This window comes from Dermacentor variabilis, chromosome 6, assembly GCF_050947875.1.
Source record: "Dermacentor variabilis isolate Ectoservices chromosome 6, ASM5094787v1, whole genome shotgun sequence".
Lineage (NCBI taxonomy): Eukaryota > Metazoa > Arthropoda > Arachnida > Ixodida > Ixodidae > Dermacentor > Dermacentor variabilis.
In genome coordinates, this window is record NC_134573.1 from 173,504,812 (window position 1) to 173,520,458 (window position 15,647).

General features: G+C 45.5%; 1 protein-coding gene across 1 annotated transcript in view; it reads left to right on the top strand.

Annotated features, from left to right (window-relative positions):
• LOC142585821 (uncharacterized) overlaps nt 1–15,647 on the top strand; it is a 28,373-nt gene that overhangs the window by 6,822 nt on the left and 5,904 nt on the right. The window contains exons 3-6 of the mRNA XM_075696842.1: nt 1,069–1,157; nt 2,158–2,371; nt 12,974–13,105; nt 14,177–14,268. Of these exons, the coding sequence (XP_075552957.1) occupies nt 1,069–1,157; nt 2,158–2,371; nt 12,974–13,105; nt 14,177–14,268 (527 nt within the window). The remainder of the gene's footprint in view (nt 1–1,068; nt 1,158–2,157; nt 2,372–12,973; nt 13,106–14,176; nt 14,269–15,647) is intronic.

The following is a 15,647-nucleotide window of genomic DNA, read 5'->3' on the forward strand; positions in this document are numbered from 1 at the left end:
CTAGAGCGATCATCATTTTCCCAACTGACGGTTTTCAGTCAGATTGTCAACCTCTCTGGGTGACGTCATACGCTGAGCACACTAGTATTATGTGATACGGAAAATGTTGCCAGTGCTTGCGTGCCCTATAGCCTGCCTCTCCGCGATGGAAGTTGAAGAGCGCAAAGAAAGTATCGCAACTGATGGGACGATGATCGGTAGAAGAAATCCATATGCGCAACTACGCAGCAAAGTGGTTTTGCTCAAAGCGGCGAGCCTAGATCAGCTCACAATGGGCGTGAGCGTGAATACCAGGCTGGACGGCTGTTGCTTCCGGAGGTGCGAGGTAAAGAGAACCATGCACTAGATTTCTGGCATTGCAGCATTCTAGGCCACTAGAAGGCTCACTGCAGTGCGCCCACACGTATTAGGGATAGGAAGCTGTGAGCCGACAAGATGCCTACGAGAAACGCACACGATGGATTAAACACTGCAAACGCCTCTTACGGTGCGACCTCCGTATGCACTTCGATAGTGTAGGAAATGAACACACCTGCTAAGCGCGCTTCCTGTAGCTTTTCGGCCAAGACAGAACCAAAGACCTATAAAATGCGGCCATTCATGCGCACTATAAATAATTGCTCAGCACAGAAGCCTAACTGCGGCCGCGCAAGGCAAGAAGCTGATCAGATTACTGACAACAACAGGACAAGTAGCGAACCAAGTTACTGAGAACTCCTGCTTCAAAGAAAAGCAGAAAAATCGAATTTGTGCAGTCGTATTGAAGGAACTCACGCGACAAGTCGCTTTATCACCCCTTACTATTACGTGGACAAATGGTCAACTGAGAAATGCCCGAGCACCGATTTTTTTTCTTTCTTTTGTGATGCTTAAGCAGACACGTGATTGAACGTCGTCATCCGTCCAGGTATGGGAATGGGAATGGGTGGGAATTCAGGTATGGGAATGGGTGGAAAGGGGGGGGGGGCTTTCCACCCATTCCCATACCTGAATTCTCTAAGCCCCTTACCATAGGCCATAGGCCCTTGCAATAAAGATGTCATTCCTTCATTCTTTATTTTTTTCCAGAAAACACCGGTAGAACTGCGTCTCCCAGGAGGAATACAGAAGTTCAATGACGTCTTCATGGAATGCACCTTTCGGAAGGATATGAAGACGTATACTGGCAACATTTGTTTCAGTCTTTTTTCGCTTAATCTGTGCGATGTATTTCACCCCCCATGCAAGTTACACTACACTTTTGTCGGGCACTAAAACGGCATTAGGGCATTTAGCGAAGTGCTTCGTGTGGCAGGCAAAATACTTTTACTTTACGAACCTGCTGCGTTGTACAGGGGTGATATTAGGTTCACCGGCTTCTCACTCTGGGTTTAATTTTCGTTCTCGCTATATATACTAGGCGCTATTTTACGATCTTAATTATTACAGTTCTTTCACTCACATTTCTTCTTTATAGGACAGGACAGGGTGTATTCTTTCTTATTCCGACATGCCCCTTCTATCGCGGAAGAAAAATTGGCACCATAAATAAGGTAGACGATACTTAAAGTCTGCGTCATTCGTTCAACAATGGTGCCGTCGTTCCTTTTTTGTTTTATCTGATTATCGGTACATGCATGCAGGTAAAATACGCGTCACTGGCCGTATGCATCGCGTCTGTTACGATTTTGCACCGTCAGCCTGTATGAAAATGTACAACAGCAATACAAAGAATTTTCACTTTGAGAGTGTTTGGATGTGCCTGCATATGTGCACGCAGGAACTATCAAGAATACTTGAGGTGCGGTAACAATCTCGACCACTACTTGTGACGCTTGGCGAACAATGAGTCACTTCATAAGTTTGCCCAGTGAATGTCAAAACAACAATAGAAGATAACCCATCATGTGACGACACACTGATATTAGCCCAAAAGCTATATCTGCGTTGCAACTCTTTGTTTTTCTAAAGCACTTGACTCGCATTAACATTGGAGAACATGTAGAACCAATTAGTGTGCCAAGATGTATTCGATGCGTTCTAGAGGTCATTATTTTCACCTGTTCTCGAGATTTTTTTAGGCGTTATCTCGGCTTGTAGAACTGTAACTGCAGTGCCTGAAGTAGGGGCACACCGGAACGTATGCTAGAAAGCATCGGGGCGGCGCCCACTGCGCAGCGTGTCCTTCGAGTACTGGTGGAGTGCGCGGATGGACATGCCGCTGTTGGAGCTGATCACGGAGCAGATCAGGCCGGGGGTCTTGAACTACACGCTGGACGACTACGACATCAGGCGCTACATGATACCTGATGTCAGGTACAAGTTCGAGCTGGGCAAGAGGCACGAGCTGCAGTTCCACCTCGAGATGAAGGAAGGATTCCCAGTGTACTCGGTCAGTCGGTCGTCCTGCAGACGTGTGTGTTAGCAGCATGCATGGCTTTCTCAGTCACTGTGGCGTCCCGACCAGCTCGACCGTTGCATTCACGTGCGGGGCGGAATACGAAGGTGCTCGCGCACCGACATCCAAGATCTCGGCGCATGTCAAAGTACCTGAGGGGGTCAAGAGTCAAAAGTCAAATGCAAAGCGGCTCGTATGTCGGTATCTGAGATTCGGGGACACATCAAAATACCTCGGCCGTGGGGGGGGTGAGGCAAAATTCATTCGAAGCTTCCACTACTATACATTCCTTTCTCAGCCCCCCTATTTGCTTTGGGACGTTAAAACCAATCAATCAGAATCGTATTAATGAAACGATTAAGTAGTTTATGTTACCCTGGTAGGTATAGTGTACCGAAGTAGTACATATTGAGTGGCGTCCTGTTGCCGCGCACGAAGTCGTTGGCTCGTGCCCCTGCCGCAGCGCTCGTACTTCGATCGACTAGGACTGCCTGAAAACAATTCAGCGTATCAGGTCAAAATTCAATGCCCATTCTTTTCGCATACCACAGCCGTAACGTTCGGGCACAAAATGCATTGCATTAATAACAGTGCAACCAGGGAAAAATCAAGTCTGCCCGAGAAAACTATATGAAATACATGGTGCGTGAACACTGTACCAGCTCAATGACCAAAAAAAGGCAGGCAATCATGTTGGGCATTAATAAGGTGTCCGCCCATGCTACGCAAGAACATCGCCTATATAAGCGGGATTACAGTTGTTATTGTCTGCTTGCATGTAGGCATGAGCATTTGTGCCTTCGTAGAAGTTTTGCAACCTTAACATTACCGATTGGGTTCCAGCTAATAATACTGCCTAGTTTCGGCAGGCGGAAACTCATCCAGGGCAAAATAAGTTCAATTATAACTACGGGCAACCAGCGGAACTGACTTCGTGTGTCAGCAGCAGCGCCGTAACACGCCGCACAGTGAGCGAAGGAAAGCGTTTTCAATACAGCAAAAACTGTGAGTTCGCGTCAACGAATTCGCCGCTTATCCGAAAGCACACGTGCCCAGCTGTTCACCCGACTGGGAAACGGCGTGCTAGACCGCAGAAGCGCCTGCGCTTCTGCCAACGCACATGGCTGTCGACAGAGTTAAACTACGGTTAGACTATGCATATATCGGCCCTATATAAGCAAACGTTGATGCAGGCGCGCGTTTGTTATTGGTCAAAGTGTCGTATCATTTTTCGTGTGATTCGTACCGGCAGTCGTAGGCACATTTCAGTTGCACACTCAAGACTGCTGTAGCGCCCTCTGGCCAGCGCTGGTTCGCCATACCGACCCACTCAAACCGAAACCACTATGCTTATAAGAACGGTAACGTGCCACTCCTAAAAAAGATTTTCTCTTTATAAGATACTCCTTCTTTTTTTTTTTTGCAGGGCAGTATACCGACGAATTGTATTCTTTAGTAATGCTTTTTATTATAATGTGAGGAATTAGGGTCGTTACAGGGGAAATTAGCCGCTCCACCACGAGGCGGCTATACCGCGAGCTGTTATTTGAAATATTCCCGCAATGACGCAAGCAGTGACGCAAGTACTATGTACGGTCAATGACTAAACCGCGGCGAGAAGCGAGGGAAAAGCAAAACTCCGCGCACCGGATTTGAATCGGCGAACTTACGCTTCGAGTTTAACAGTGAGTTTGGTCACAGTGAGGCCGTTCGTCCGCATCTATCGAACGGACGCGTCGATTCCATGGGCAGGCTTATAATTTCAGTCAGCAGTATACTTTTCCCTGGGCTCTTTGTTACACATTCACTGGAAGACGTGCGCAGAAAGAGGACGGCGAAGCAGTAGCTCGTCCAGTCCTCTTTCTTCGTCCGTGTTCCAGGTTGCGCTCCACCATGTACTTACTGATCATAACTTCACGTTTGATTTTTGAGGCTTCTTGCATACATAATTCAAGTTCGAGGCAATTCTTTGTCGTTTCAACACGCGCCGTTGTCGCGAACACAAAGCGGAGTCTAATAATTTCCGGGCAAATTACAATCGACACTTTAGTTGCACCGCGAATAATTGTTGTCTGCATAGGAATGCCTCCATAATTGACAGCTTTCATAAACTCACATATACTTAAAGCTAATCATGCAATTCAAAGAATATATTGGGCCAAGAAAAATAATATAGTACCATTCGTGCATCATGTGAAAGTTAGGCGCGTATATTCTATTTATTAGACATATTTTAAAAGAAAAACAAAGCCGTCCCATAGAACTTGGACATCATATCAAGCGCTAAGCAACACGAACACAAGGAAGACACATATAGACAGGACGGGCTCTAGACATCAACTTAAGGTTTAATATTTTATTTCTCTATGGTTTAATGACGAAAAAACAGAACATACGAACGCGCCACTTGATATACTCTTTCTTTTGCATGAGAGGCCAGTGAAGGTACATGTACTCACACATTTATCAGTTTCGTTGTTAACGAACAAGGCCTCGAAGATTTCCCTAGCTTGCTGCATCGCGAAGCTGCGCAGGACGCGGATGGCCTGAAAGTCTGGCATGCATGCACGAGCACCGCCGGCGATGAACGGCCAAATATCCGCCCCCCCCCCCCCCGCCAATGACCTAACAGCATTAACAACAAACTCATAAATGCGTGAGGACACCTTCACTGGGCTTGAATGCGCAAGAAAAAGAGTATCTCAAGCGGCACACGAATTATTTAGATTGACAAGTACGCCTTCTCCTACTTTTTGTAGGTTTATGCGCAAGTATGTATGTCGCTGTTTTTTCGTAATTAAACTTTCAGTTGATATCTAGCACATGTCTTGTCTATATGTCTCTTCCTTGTGTTCGCGTTCCCTAGCGCTTGTTATGATGTCCGCGTTCAGTTATCCCTAACTTTCCCAAACTTCTGCGTTGAATACTACCATAGAAGTCATGCTTGTTTAAGCTCGCAGCAGTTTGGAGGTGCGAGTTTATGTCTTTTGTTCCTGGAATTAACATCTTCAAATAGTTATTATGGTGAAAGTAATTATCTCTATACACTGCTACGTTTCTCTTTGTTGGTAAAGTGCAGCAGATGAAGTAGGCTCGTGTAAATGTGTAACTATATCATCTGTAATAATACGCTGGCGCCTTCTGTTTAGGGAGCGCATTTCGATTCATGGACGTAACCTTGGCACGGCCTGCTGTTCATTTACGTGCACCGAAACATTGCTGTAGCCGAACTGCGAGGCTTTGACACCACCGCATTGTACTAAACTCTGCATGCAATATGGCACGCGCTCTAAAGAAATGGGCTCGCTCTTAGCGCAACTCTGATCCCTGTAGCTATGTGACTTACGAAAAGTGAAGAAGCTGCTGTGGTAAAAACCAAGCGTTCTAGTCGGATTTTGTGTTCATTGAAGGATCAGTGAGTCTACCATACTTTGGCGTGACTCTAGGACTCTTGCGCAAAGAGCCATTTCTCGACAGTAGGGTTCAATAGATCTTGACGGTAGACTTAAGGACATTGAGGCCGTTATTGAGTGATCTTTTTTTGTTGTATATATCGACTTTTTCACATATTATAAAAAAGCGAGAACAGCAACAACATTGTTATTGACAAACAATCAGAACAACAGAGATTCACTCGGCAGGATAAATCAGTATTCGGAACAAGAAGGACGTCGGCCCGGCTTCTCTGGCGTTGCTGCTTTAAATTCCATGAGCGCAGTCAAGGGCGCCTTCCTCGACATCCATTCAAGTAAATACCGCTGTGCGCTCTGAAGTCCTACAGATTGTGACATATCTGTATTCTGAAATGAACAGGTCATGTGGCACGTCAGGGTCACCGCAGAAAAGTGCCATTTGTGGCGCCGCGCGCAGCTGAGATTAGCCAACAACCTAGCGTCAAAGTGCTGTACATCTCGGTCATCTGCAGACAAGATTCTAATTGTGATCCAACGTTATGCTTCTGCGAATCCTCTGCTGGAAAATTTTTGGTTATGAAATGTATATTGAACTTTGAAAAGTGCTGTCGTCATTGCAGCAAAAGAAGATTCATGAAATTGAAGAAAGGTAATTGCTGAAGCCACTTTCTTTGTGCCTCAGTTCAAGTAATAAATGATTGCCACCGGTTTACTGCGGCTGTTTTAACGCCAAACGTGCATTTCTTTAGTGACTACTCACCTTTCCTTTCATGCGTCCAGATGCTTCCAACGTCTCCCGTAGCTTAGCGCCTTCACCACTTGTCAAAAAAGTTGTTAGAATGCTTTTTTGTTCGCAGTCAAGAGGTGTTTCTTCAGGACACGCATTTATGCCAAGAGGTCGGGGAACCTAATAAGGACCCCCTTTGGAAATCCGCGTAAAGCATTAGGTTACTTTGCCTGGAATAGGCAATAGACATTACATTGAAGACACGTTCTTTTCTTGCATTATCAGCGTAAAGAAACATAAAGACAGAAACATTGTGCCTATGAATCATGCACGAGATTTTTGGCATACACAAAACGTGCTATTTTTGCCGACAGTCTGTGGTATGATACTGGAAAGGAATTAAAACCTTAGCAACAACGCAGAGAAAGAAATATTCCGAAATATACGGGCTGAAGCATGGAAGGTCTACCACACGGTTAAACAGTACATGTAGCAATACTCGATGATACTGTTAGATTACTTATTTTCTTGTAGGCTCTAGCGGTGATTGATGGCTAAAGTTGTTCAGCCTCAACAAAGCTCATGGTGAAGCGAAGCCCCTGGCTGATGTAATCGCAATAATTTTGAAGCGTTTACCTGTTTCGTCACCGGTGCGTCAACACGAATCGCGACCCATGAGCCGCTTACCTGCGCTCTCGTACGACTATAGATTCGTCGTGAACAGCGTGCAGATGAAGAAGAGTCCTTGAAGAGAGAGGGAAAACAAATAAAGATGGGAATCTGAAACTATACTCACTGCATAGCGAATGATTTGTAATGAGATTAATTGCAGCAGGCATCGTAGAAATCACTGTGAACCTGCTTTTGCATTTCTTGACTGGCGCGATCTAGAAGGCAATAGAAAAAACGACGCTTGGCATGCCACGGGGGGCGTCAAGCAAACAGCATTAGCCTCGTTAGTACGGCGCTACGTGGCAATGGCTAGTCGTGTTTTCTTTTTGCAAACAGCTTCGTGAAACTAACACGTCGTTTCGTTGACTCCAGTCTCACTTCTGTTAGCTTTACTGGGGTGAAGAAGGATGGAGCGTTCAGTCTCGTGTCCTAAGTATGCTTCCAGTACACACCATTCTTTTTGCTTGTTGTTAATAGTTTTCATGTCGACGATTCGCGCACATCACGTGTTGGAGTTCCAAGCAAACGACACCCGATCGCCCGTGAACACGTATGTTTAAAGTGCTACCTCGCTTAAGAACCCGAAACGTTTCAGCGTCGTGTACGAGTGGTGGTGGAGTAAGACGATGGACTTACCGCTGTTCGAAGTGACGAGCGAACAGTACAGGGAGAACAAGCTCCAGTACTACATCGAGGACTACAACACCAAATCCAAGGACGTAGGCAACAGCAACTTCTACAACGTCATTGGGCAGGAAACGCGATCCGAGTTCTATTACGACGTCAGGGACCGTTACCTCGTGGTCTGTACACGATATATCTTGCCTTGTCTGGAGAGGAAGCGCTCGCTCTTCCACATGTGGTGTCCGATAGGCTGTACTTTCATCTGAGGGAAATGCGTTTGTGCCACAATGGCAGTTGTTTCGGTGCACGTTAATGACTAGAAGGCAGCAAGAATCGGCTGGCAACTTTTCATTATAATGGGTGCAAGACCACACGAATTTTGCACTGCTCAAATTATTGAGCTCAAAATACAGGGCACTGAAGGAATACCCTTAGTTAAACGAGGCTAACAGGCGATTCCTTTAGACACTGTCAAACATTTCCATTCTGCTAAAATATTGTATTATTTTCTTTAATACTTACGGGCTTCCTCGCTGAATAATACGGTAATTAAACGAAACGCTGCAGGCTTGTTTTGTGCACACCTTATCAACAAAGAAAGTGCTATCAAAGTATCTTACCCTGTATGTGACTCTTACTTTTGATGGACGAAGCACTGAAAAACTGCGCTGTCAAAGTGGACGCCAGGTATCTTATAAATGGCGGCCGATTGAGTGCGTTTTATTTTTTAAGTCAGTGCAGTCTTGTTACGGCAGTAAGTGGGGACTCTGCGGTGAAGTTTATAAAGCCCAAGTTCACAATCTGCTTGTCTTGTGGGATGAAGACCCACGGCTCCCAAGTGGCGGCGCCAAATGTAGTTGGGGCCAGTGGACGATCGCAAAAGGTGATTGATGGCAGCTGTCGATGCGGAAGCCGTAGAATATGGGCAGCAAGATGGTGAGGTGAGCGGGTTGTTTAGGATTCGTTTGTAACGTGCAGTGCAACGTGAACGAACATGGGCAAAATGCGTCGCTGTGTCACCGTTCTTTCCTGTCCTGTTAGGCGTTTAATATGGGCAGCTGTGCACAAATTCTCGATGGATGTTCTGTGATGAGACATATTTTACCATGAAATTAAGTGTCGCCACCGGTATTGGCCTCTCTAACACCACATTCTCCTGGCTGGTGCAGATATCTTGGATGTTAGAATCACATGGTGCAATAAGAAACCGCGTGATAAGGCGAAGCGTCTTCTTGCGTTAGGGGTAGTCACCCGGGCGGTAGCTTGAGAAGTATGCTGCTTGCAGAGCCGACTTCTATAGATGCAGAAATGATGTCACAAGAAATACGACATACCCGGAACGGACCGGGCGCCTGCGCGCGGCCATGCGGGGAATTTCGACGGCCAAAATATGGGCATTATAATTTTCGGATCTCCTTAGTAGCCGAAGTGAAGTCTATCCATATTATCGTGCACCCAATATCGGTAAAGCGGACGCCGCTATCACCGAGTGCGTGGCCCTCCTGAGGGTAAGAAATTCAGCACTGACCTATGGAACTGGCATTGGCAGGCGAAGCACCTAAGGAGCGCTTAAGGTTAGGTTCTCAGGCGCGCAAAGAGGCTTAACCGCTCACTTGTACGCGCAGCTCGAGCCGTTAGATTCTGAAGGGCATGAACAGTCTGAAGAGCCTGAAAAACCTGAAGAGCCTGAAGAGCCTGAAAAGCTTCCCGAGGACGCGGAATCTGCTGCTGCTAAGTTTCGCCTGAAGAGCGTCTATCAACCAGGGATCGAATATCCAGATAAGCTGAAAAATATATTGTCCGTGAGTGTGATTTACTCCACCCCACGATCGTGGGAGCTCTATCCCGAAGGGGTCGAGACGGACCCCTGGTCAACTGCGTGAAAGCTTACCGGCTGCTGCAGGTTGCATAAAGAATGGCTTAAGGTCCGCAGCTTCACAGCGTGTTGAGTGGAGCCTCTTGGAGTTTAAAAACTGGTGTTTATCGTAGAAGTCTGGTAACACGATATTTCTGTCGAGGAAGCAATGCTCACTGCTTCCTCGTTGGTACACTTAATGCAGGCAAAATCTCTGACTGCGAAGTGCTAGGATTTAGCCGGATATCCAAGAAACTGGGCAACTTTCGTGCGGCGCGTCCTCACCTTGAGGAAGATTGTCGTGTAATATAATGTACACGCATGGTGTGTTAGCCGCCCAATTTACATTTGCCGTGACCGCGGCACAGATAATGCACAACGGGAAAGCCTATTTAAATAGGTACAGGTAGATAGGCGTGCTAAGAAACAGTCGACGGCCCGAGCTGTTGCTCGCAAGCGGCATGCAATACGTCTTCTCTGGTGAAAGTGTCAAACCTACCGATTGACACCATGCGTGGGCTATATCGAGCGTTTCCTGTGACGTAGGTGTCTGCCGCTGCAGGTGGTTTTAACGCTCTAGATAAAGTTAAGTTTAAAACGAGGCGCCAATATTAAAAGCAGTGATGGGAGTGCCGACGCCTTTATAAGGTATAAATTCAGCATGTGCACATGTATGACGCTGGCAGAGTGACTCCAATGCAAGCGTGATTTGGCGATGGATGGATGGATGCAAAACTTTAATGAAGGTCCGTGGGAGCGGGCCGCTCCCACGTTGGGACAGTCAGGCCATGCCCGACCACCGCATCGTGGGCCCTCTGGACAGCCCATAGTTGCGCCCCGGCATCGGGGCTCTTGATGGCGGAGAGCCACTTGTCCTCATTAATTGGTTCTGTGCCTCGTAACGAGGGGCAACGCCAGAGCACATGGTCTAGGCTAGCGATGTCATTGCAGTGCCTGCAAGAATCAGTGGCATAGGTGTCGGGATAAAGCTTGTGAAATAAAGCTGGGCTGGGATACGAGTCTGTTTGCAATAATCTGAGGGTCAATGCCTGCGCTCTATTTAACTTCTTGTGTGGAAGGGGAAAGTCTCTCCTGCCGAGATAAATGTGCTGCGCAATTTCATTGTATGTGGCCGGTTGATCTCTGTTCTCCACCACTGCGGGCCGGCGTTGGAGTTCTCCATGGTCGCGGAAAGCGAGACCTCGCGCCTTGGAGTGGGCCAGCTCGTTGAGGTTTGTGGGGCCTCCCACGATCGATCCCATGTGAGCGGGGAACCACGTGAGGGTGTGGGTAGCGATGCTTTGCCGTCGAGGATGCGACAGGCTTCCTTACACACAGCGATATCAAGAAAATATCCTAGTGACGTCTTCATAAAGTTCTTGAATAGTTCATGAGGCAAAATGTCCAGCCATGGCACTGTGTTGTGTTTCTCTGCATCGATAGCTGCTATCAACTCCATAATGATGATTGGCGATTGCCTCCGGATCAGGTCATTGACTGGCCGTAGAAGGTTGGATCACAGGGTGAATTAGAGGCTTCGAAAGCACACATAATATTGTAGGAACAATATCCTAGTAATTTGTCTCGCTGTATGTGATGTCCTCACAGAGCGCTTGAAAGTGGACAAAAATGCTTTGAGGCTGCGGCTTAGCGGTTACCTTATTTTTAAGCTATTTCTATCGACAGAAAAAGCGATGTTGCGGTGGTGGCGGGGGGGGGGGGGGCGACGTAGCAGCAGCAGGTGGGAATGGCTTGGCATGCTTAGCCGGCAATTGTTCCACCTGAGCTTCTTATAAATTTTTAACAAGGGTGTGTCAACAGACTTTGCGAAACTGTCATCCTCAGTCACGTTTGTTATGTCATTTTTGCCCGCTTTAGATGCGCTACCTTCTACTTTCATTATTTTCGAGATGTCAAGACTGTGCACCCACTTCTATAAGGATACTTAATATATTCTAATCTAACCATAGTCAACGCATTAAGTATTCCCATTTAAATGAACGAATTTCATTCAAATATGTGTAGTAGCTGCATAAGGACATCATTTCGGGCTTTTCACCAGTGATTCAACACTGAAGACCTTCCATGAAGATTTTTTTCACAGGAATGCCTGTATTCCTAAATTTTCTCTTACGTACGTTACGTGCACTATTTAGCACCGCCGCGGTGGTCGCCACGCTGTCATGTCAGTCGCTGCCTTTAGGGGTGGGCGCCCGAACACCCACTGATCCTCTCATGCACGTGAGAGCAACAAACTTTAAAAGGACAGGCTGTTGTTAGGTGAGTTGGTGCTCTATTGTGTGATGTAGTATTGCATCACATAATTCAGTACCAACTAGCTAAATAGTACGTCCTTTGGAACTGCTTCTAGTTCGACGGCCCCTACGCTGTCAAAATGCTTACACCCATAAGGGTGTTTTCTTGTCGCACTGGTAACACCTTTATCATTAGCGCCTAGCAGAAATTTATAGAGGACGACAGTGGAGCCTTAACTAGACTTGCGATGACGAAAGACATGTTTGACATCTTTCTGACAGCCTCGGGTGCATATAAATATCCAACAGGAGAGTTACATATCTCTCCCTGTGAAATTCTCTTGTCGGATATTTCTCTGCTCCCAAGGCTGCCAGAATGAATACATAGTTTTTAACTACGTGCTTGTCATCGCAAGTCTAGTTACAGCTCCGCTGTCGGGCTCTATTAATTTTCGTAAGGCCCGAACGGTCATTGTGTTACCAGTGCGACAAGAGAACGCTCTTAAAGGTGTAAACATTTTTAGACTATACCGACAGCTCTTTCTGTTGATCCAAGAATTCTCATCTCGTTTGCCGCCCTCGGTGTGCCGCGCTCCCGTTCGCTATCCTTTATTCGCACCCGAACCAGACTGCTCGCACGATGTGTTGCTGATGCTTGGTGGGCTTTTGCCTTTGTTTGTTCATGAAAGGAGGGTGCGTAATGTTTTCAACGTCTCGGTCGTCTTGCGTGCGCGGTTTGCACTACACGTCACGTGAGAGATGTTTTGTGGGTACGAGGCCAGATTTTCAACACAATTTGATTTTAGTGCCGCTGAGTACGAAGGAAGCGAGGCAGTTTATGACAGTCTGTTATACACTGTGCCGTTTTATAGTAGTATTCCGCATGTAAGGCAAAAACGCGTAAGGTAATGTGTGCGTTATTCGTATTTTGTGTTTTTTGCTGAGGAAGAGTTATGACATTGGCGTCACGTTGGTTGAAATTAACTTGTCCTTAGTGGTTAGTCGATCCAACTTTTTTTCTCGCAACCTAATTAGTTACTGTATTCCTAGGTAAAAATCGACGGCAGGTGTTCTCTGTTTGAGCTCCTCGAAAGGTACGCTGATGCCTCACCCTACGACCGCTTCTACATAAAAGGTGACCTCGACATAAAATCGATCAGAATTCCTTACGAAGACCCTCTGGTAAGTAAAGGAACCCCAGTATTATTTGCCACATGTTTGACTGCTTTCTGTGCTTTTGTTGGAGATCTTTGTAACTGTATCGCAAATGATGAAATGCCCTGACGTTTATTCACTTTGGCTACGAATGACTGTACAGATGACACGTGGTCGAACATGTTTATTGCCGTTTCAGGCACCTTAATCAGATCGAATCAAAAGAACAGATGCGACAAACACTCAACCATTTTTGTTCGTGAGAATTGTTTGCTACTGACCTACACCTTCTCTAATGACATGTGCGCTATCTTGTCTTGACCAGTCGATGATGAAAGAATGATGATTTAGAAAAAGATAAGGCGTGGTACGGTGTGACGTGACATGAGGCAAAAGGTGGCATACCACGTTGGGTTAATTATGACTTGCGGGTGGGCTTGATGGGAACAGAAAACAATTTTGATTTGCATGTTATTTGGAAGGGCATTGCTTCGCGTCTTTCTCCCACGGTGTATGTGGAGAAAGAACAAAGGAGAGAGTTTAGTGTTATGTGTAGTTCAGCACTCAGTTAACAATTCGACCAGTACGTGCGTTGGTAGACTAAAACAAGAAAAAGTTGTATGCGCGTGCATGTGATGAGGGCATGTAAGCCTCGACGAACACTACGTTTCTAGAGAGCGTAAATCAACAGCGCGAAATACAAAATGTACATTAGAGTCGAAAAGGCCAAGTGATCAAAATGTGGGAGTGCCTGGAAATAAGCTCCTTTGCAGGTTGACAAATATGGTAGTGACTCTGCGGTCTTTTGCGTGAAAAGATCGTCAGGCTTGTCAAAAGAAAGCAAGAGTCTTCATTTTATTACACTTATATTTTAAAACGATTCTTTATCTGAACAAAATTTAAGCAGTGATAAAACAGGACCCTAGCTGTACCTCTGCATCCAGTTGACGAGATTCCTTGATGAGCATGGTGCATGGCATAAACTAGCGATGACCAGACTGCTGGGCGGAGCTGCACACGTCAGTGTCATTACCGCAGCCCTACGTCTCCGCGTATTTTTGCGAATACGCTTTTTGATTCTTGTGCATTTCTTCGTAGCCGGTGCCTCTGTCCCTGCCTCTCACCTCAGCGGGAATACTGAAAGGTGACCTTTACGAGATAAAAGGGAAGAATCCAAGGAACGCCGAAGAGTTGAGTACACTGACAACATAATACACGGTGGCTGCCACAAGGATCTGTTAGCCCCCATTACCCCATTTCAAGATCCTGTTCTTTTTCTTTCTTTTTTTTTCTTGTGACATATTACTTAGTCTCTTTCCTGTGCTTGGATGGTTTCAGGTAGGTTATAAGCATGCGAGACGTGCTTGCGAGCTGCAGCTAGTAGACAATATAGACTAGATGGCAGGCGTGTTATCGGATATTGGCTGCGTGGTCTGTGCATACGATAACTACACAGCATGCACAATAACTTACTGCGTTCTCACTTAGTCCGGTCTGAGGCTTTGCGAATGATAAATTGCTTTCCTGTATGGTCAAAAGTGACTAGGTCGCCGAAATAACTGAAAGCGATGCAGTACAGAAGTCAGGTGTCTGCACCCATCTGTTGAGGCATGATTTAGACATTAGTGTGGTTATGGCAAAAATTCCCATACGTGTATTCGCAATGCCCGCAACCTGTAGGTGGCACGCGTGGCAAATCAAGATGCCATGAGTAACTACTTAAGAGGAAGCTTTAGCTCGGGTGCTCCGATCTAAATACATGTAAAAGGAGAATTCGTTTTTCTGGGCAACCACTGCACCAAACTTAACGAGGTTTGTTGCATTTATAAGAAACACTTAAAACCTAGTGGTTGTTGGTTTAGAATTTTTGAGTTAGCTCGTCAATTTCTAATTAATAATTAGCAAAAATTAAAGAAGTCATAGACAAAACTATCAAGTTTACAACTCGGTAGCTCAACAACGAAAAATGATTATACAATTCTGTGAATTGAATCTAATAGTACATCTAAAGCGGACAAAATTGATTATGTTACACATGAATATTAAAAAAATTTAGTAATATGGAAATACAGCTTTTGCAGAACCTTTATAACCAACGTAACAAATTCACGTAAGATATAAAATCACCTATCGAATTTGTCCGCTTTGAGTGACCCAATGGATGCCGTTTACAGAACCACGATATCTATTTTTGATGCAGAGCTATGAATTTGTAAACTTCGTGCTTCTATTTTTTTCAAACGGTCGAATATTTGAAAATTCAAACCCAAAATCGAAATTCCGCTTGCAACAGACACTAGAATTTAGGTTCCTCTTTCAAATGCAACAAATTTCATTGAAATCAGTCGAGGGGTTATCTCATAAAAACGTTTTTCTGAATAACCCCTGGACCGATTTTAATGAAATTTGTTGCAATTCAGAGAGAAAGTTAAATTCTAGTGACTGTTGGAAGCGGAATTTCAATTTAGGTCATGGATGCTGTTAAAGGAATTTTCAAAATTCGGAAGTTCGGAAAAATATAAGAACAAAGTTTACAAATTCATAAGTCTGCATCAAAAACAGATATCGC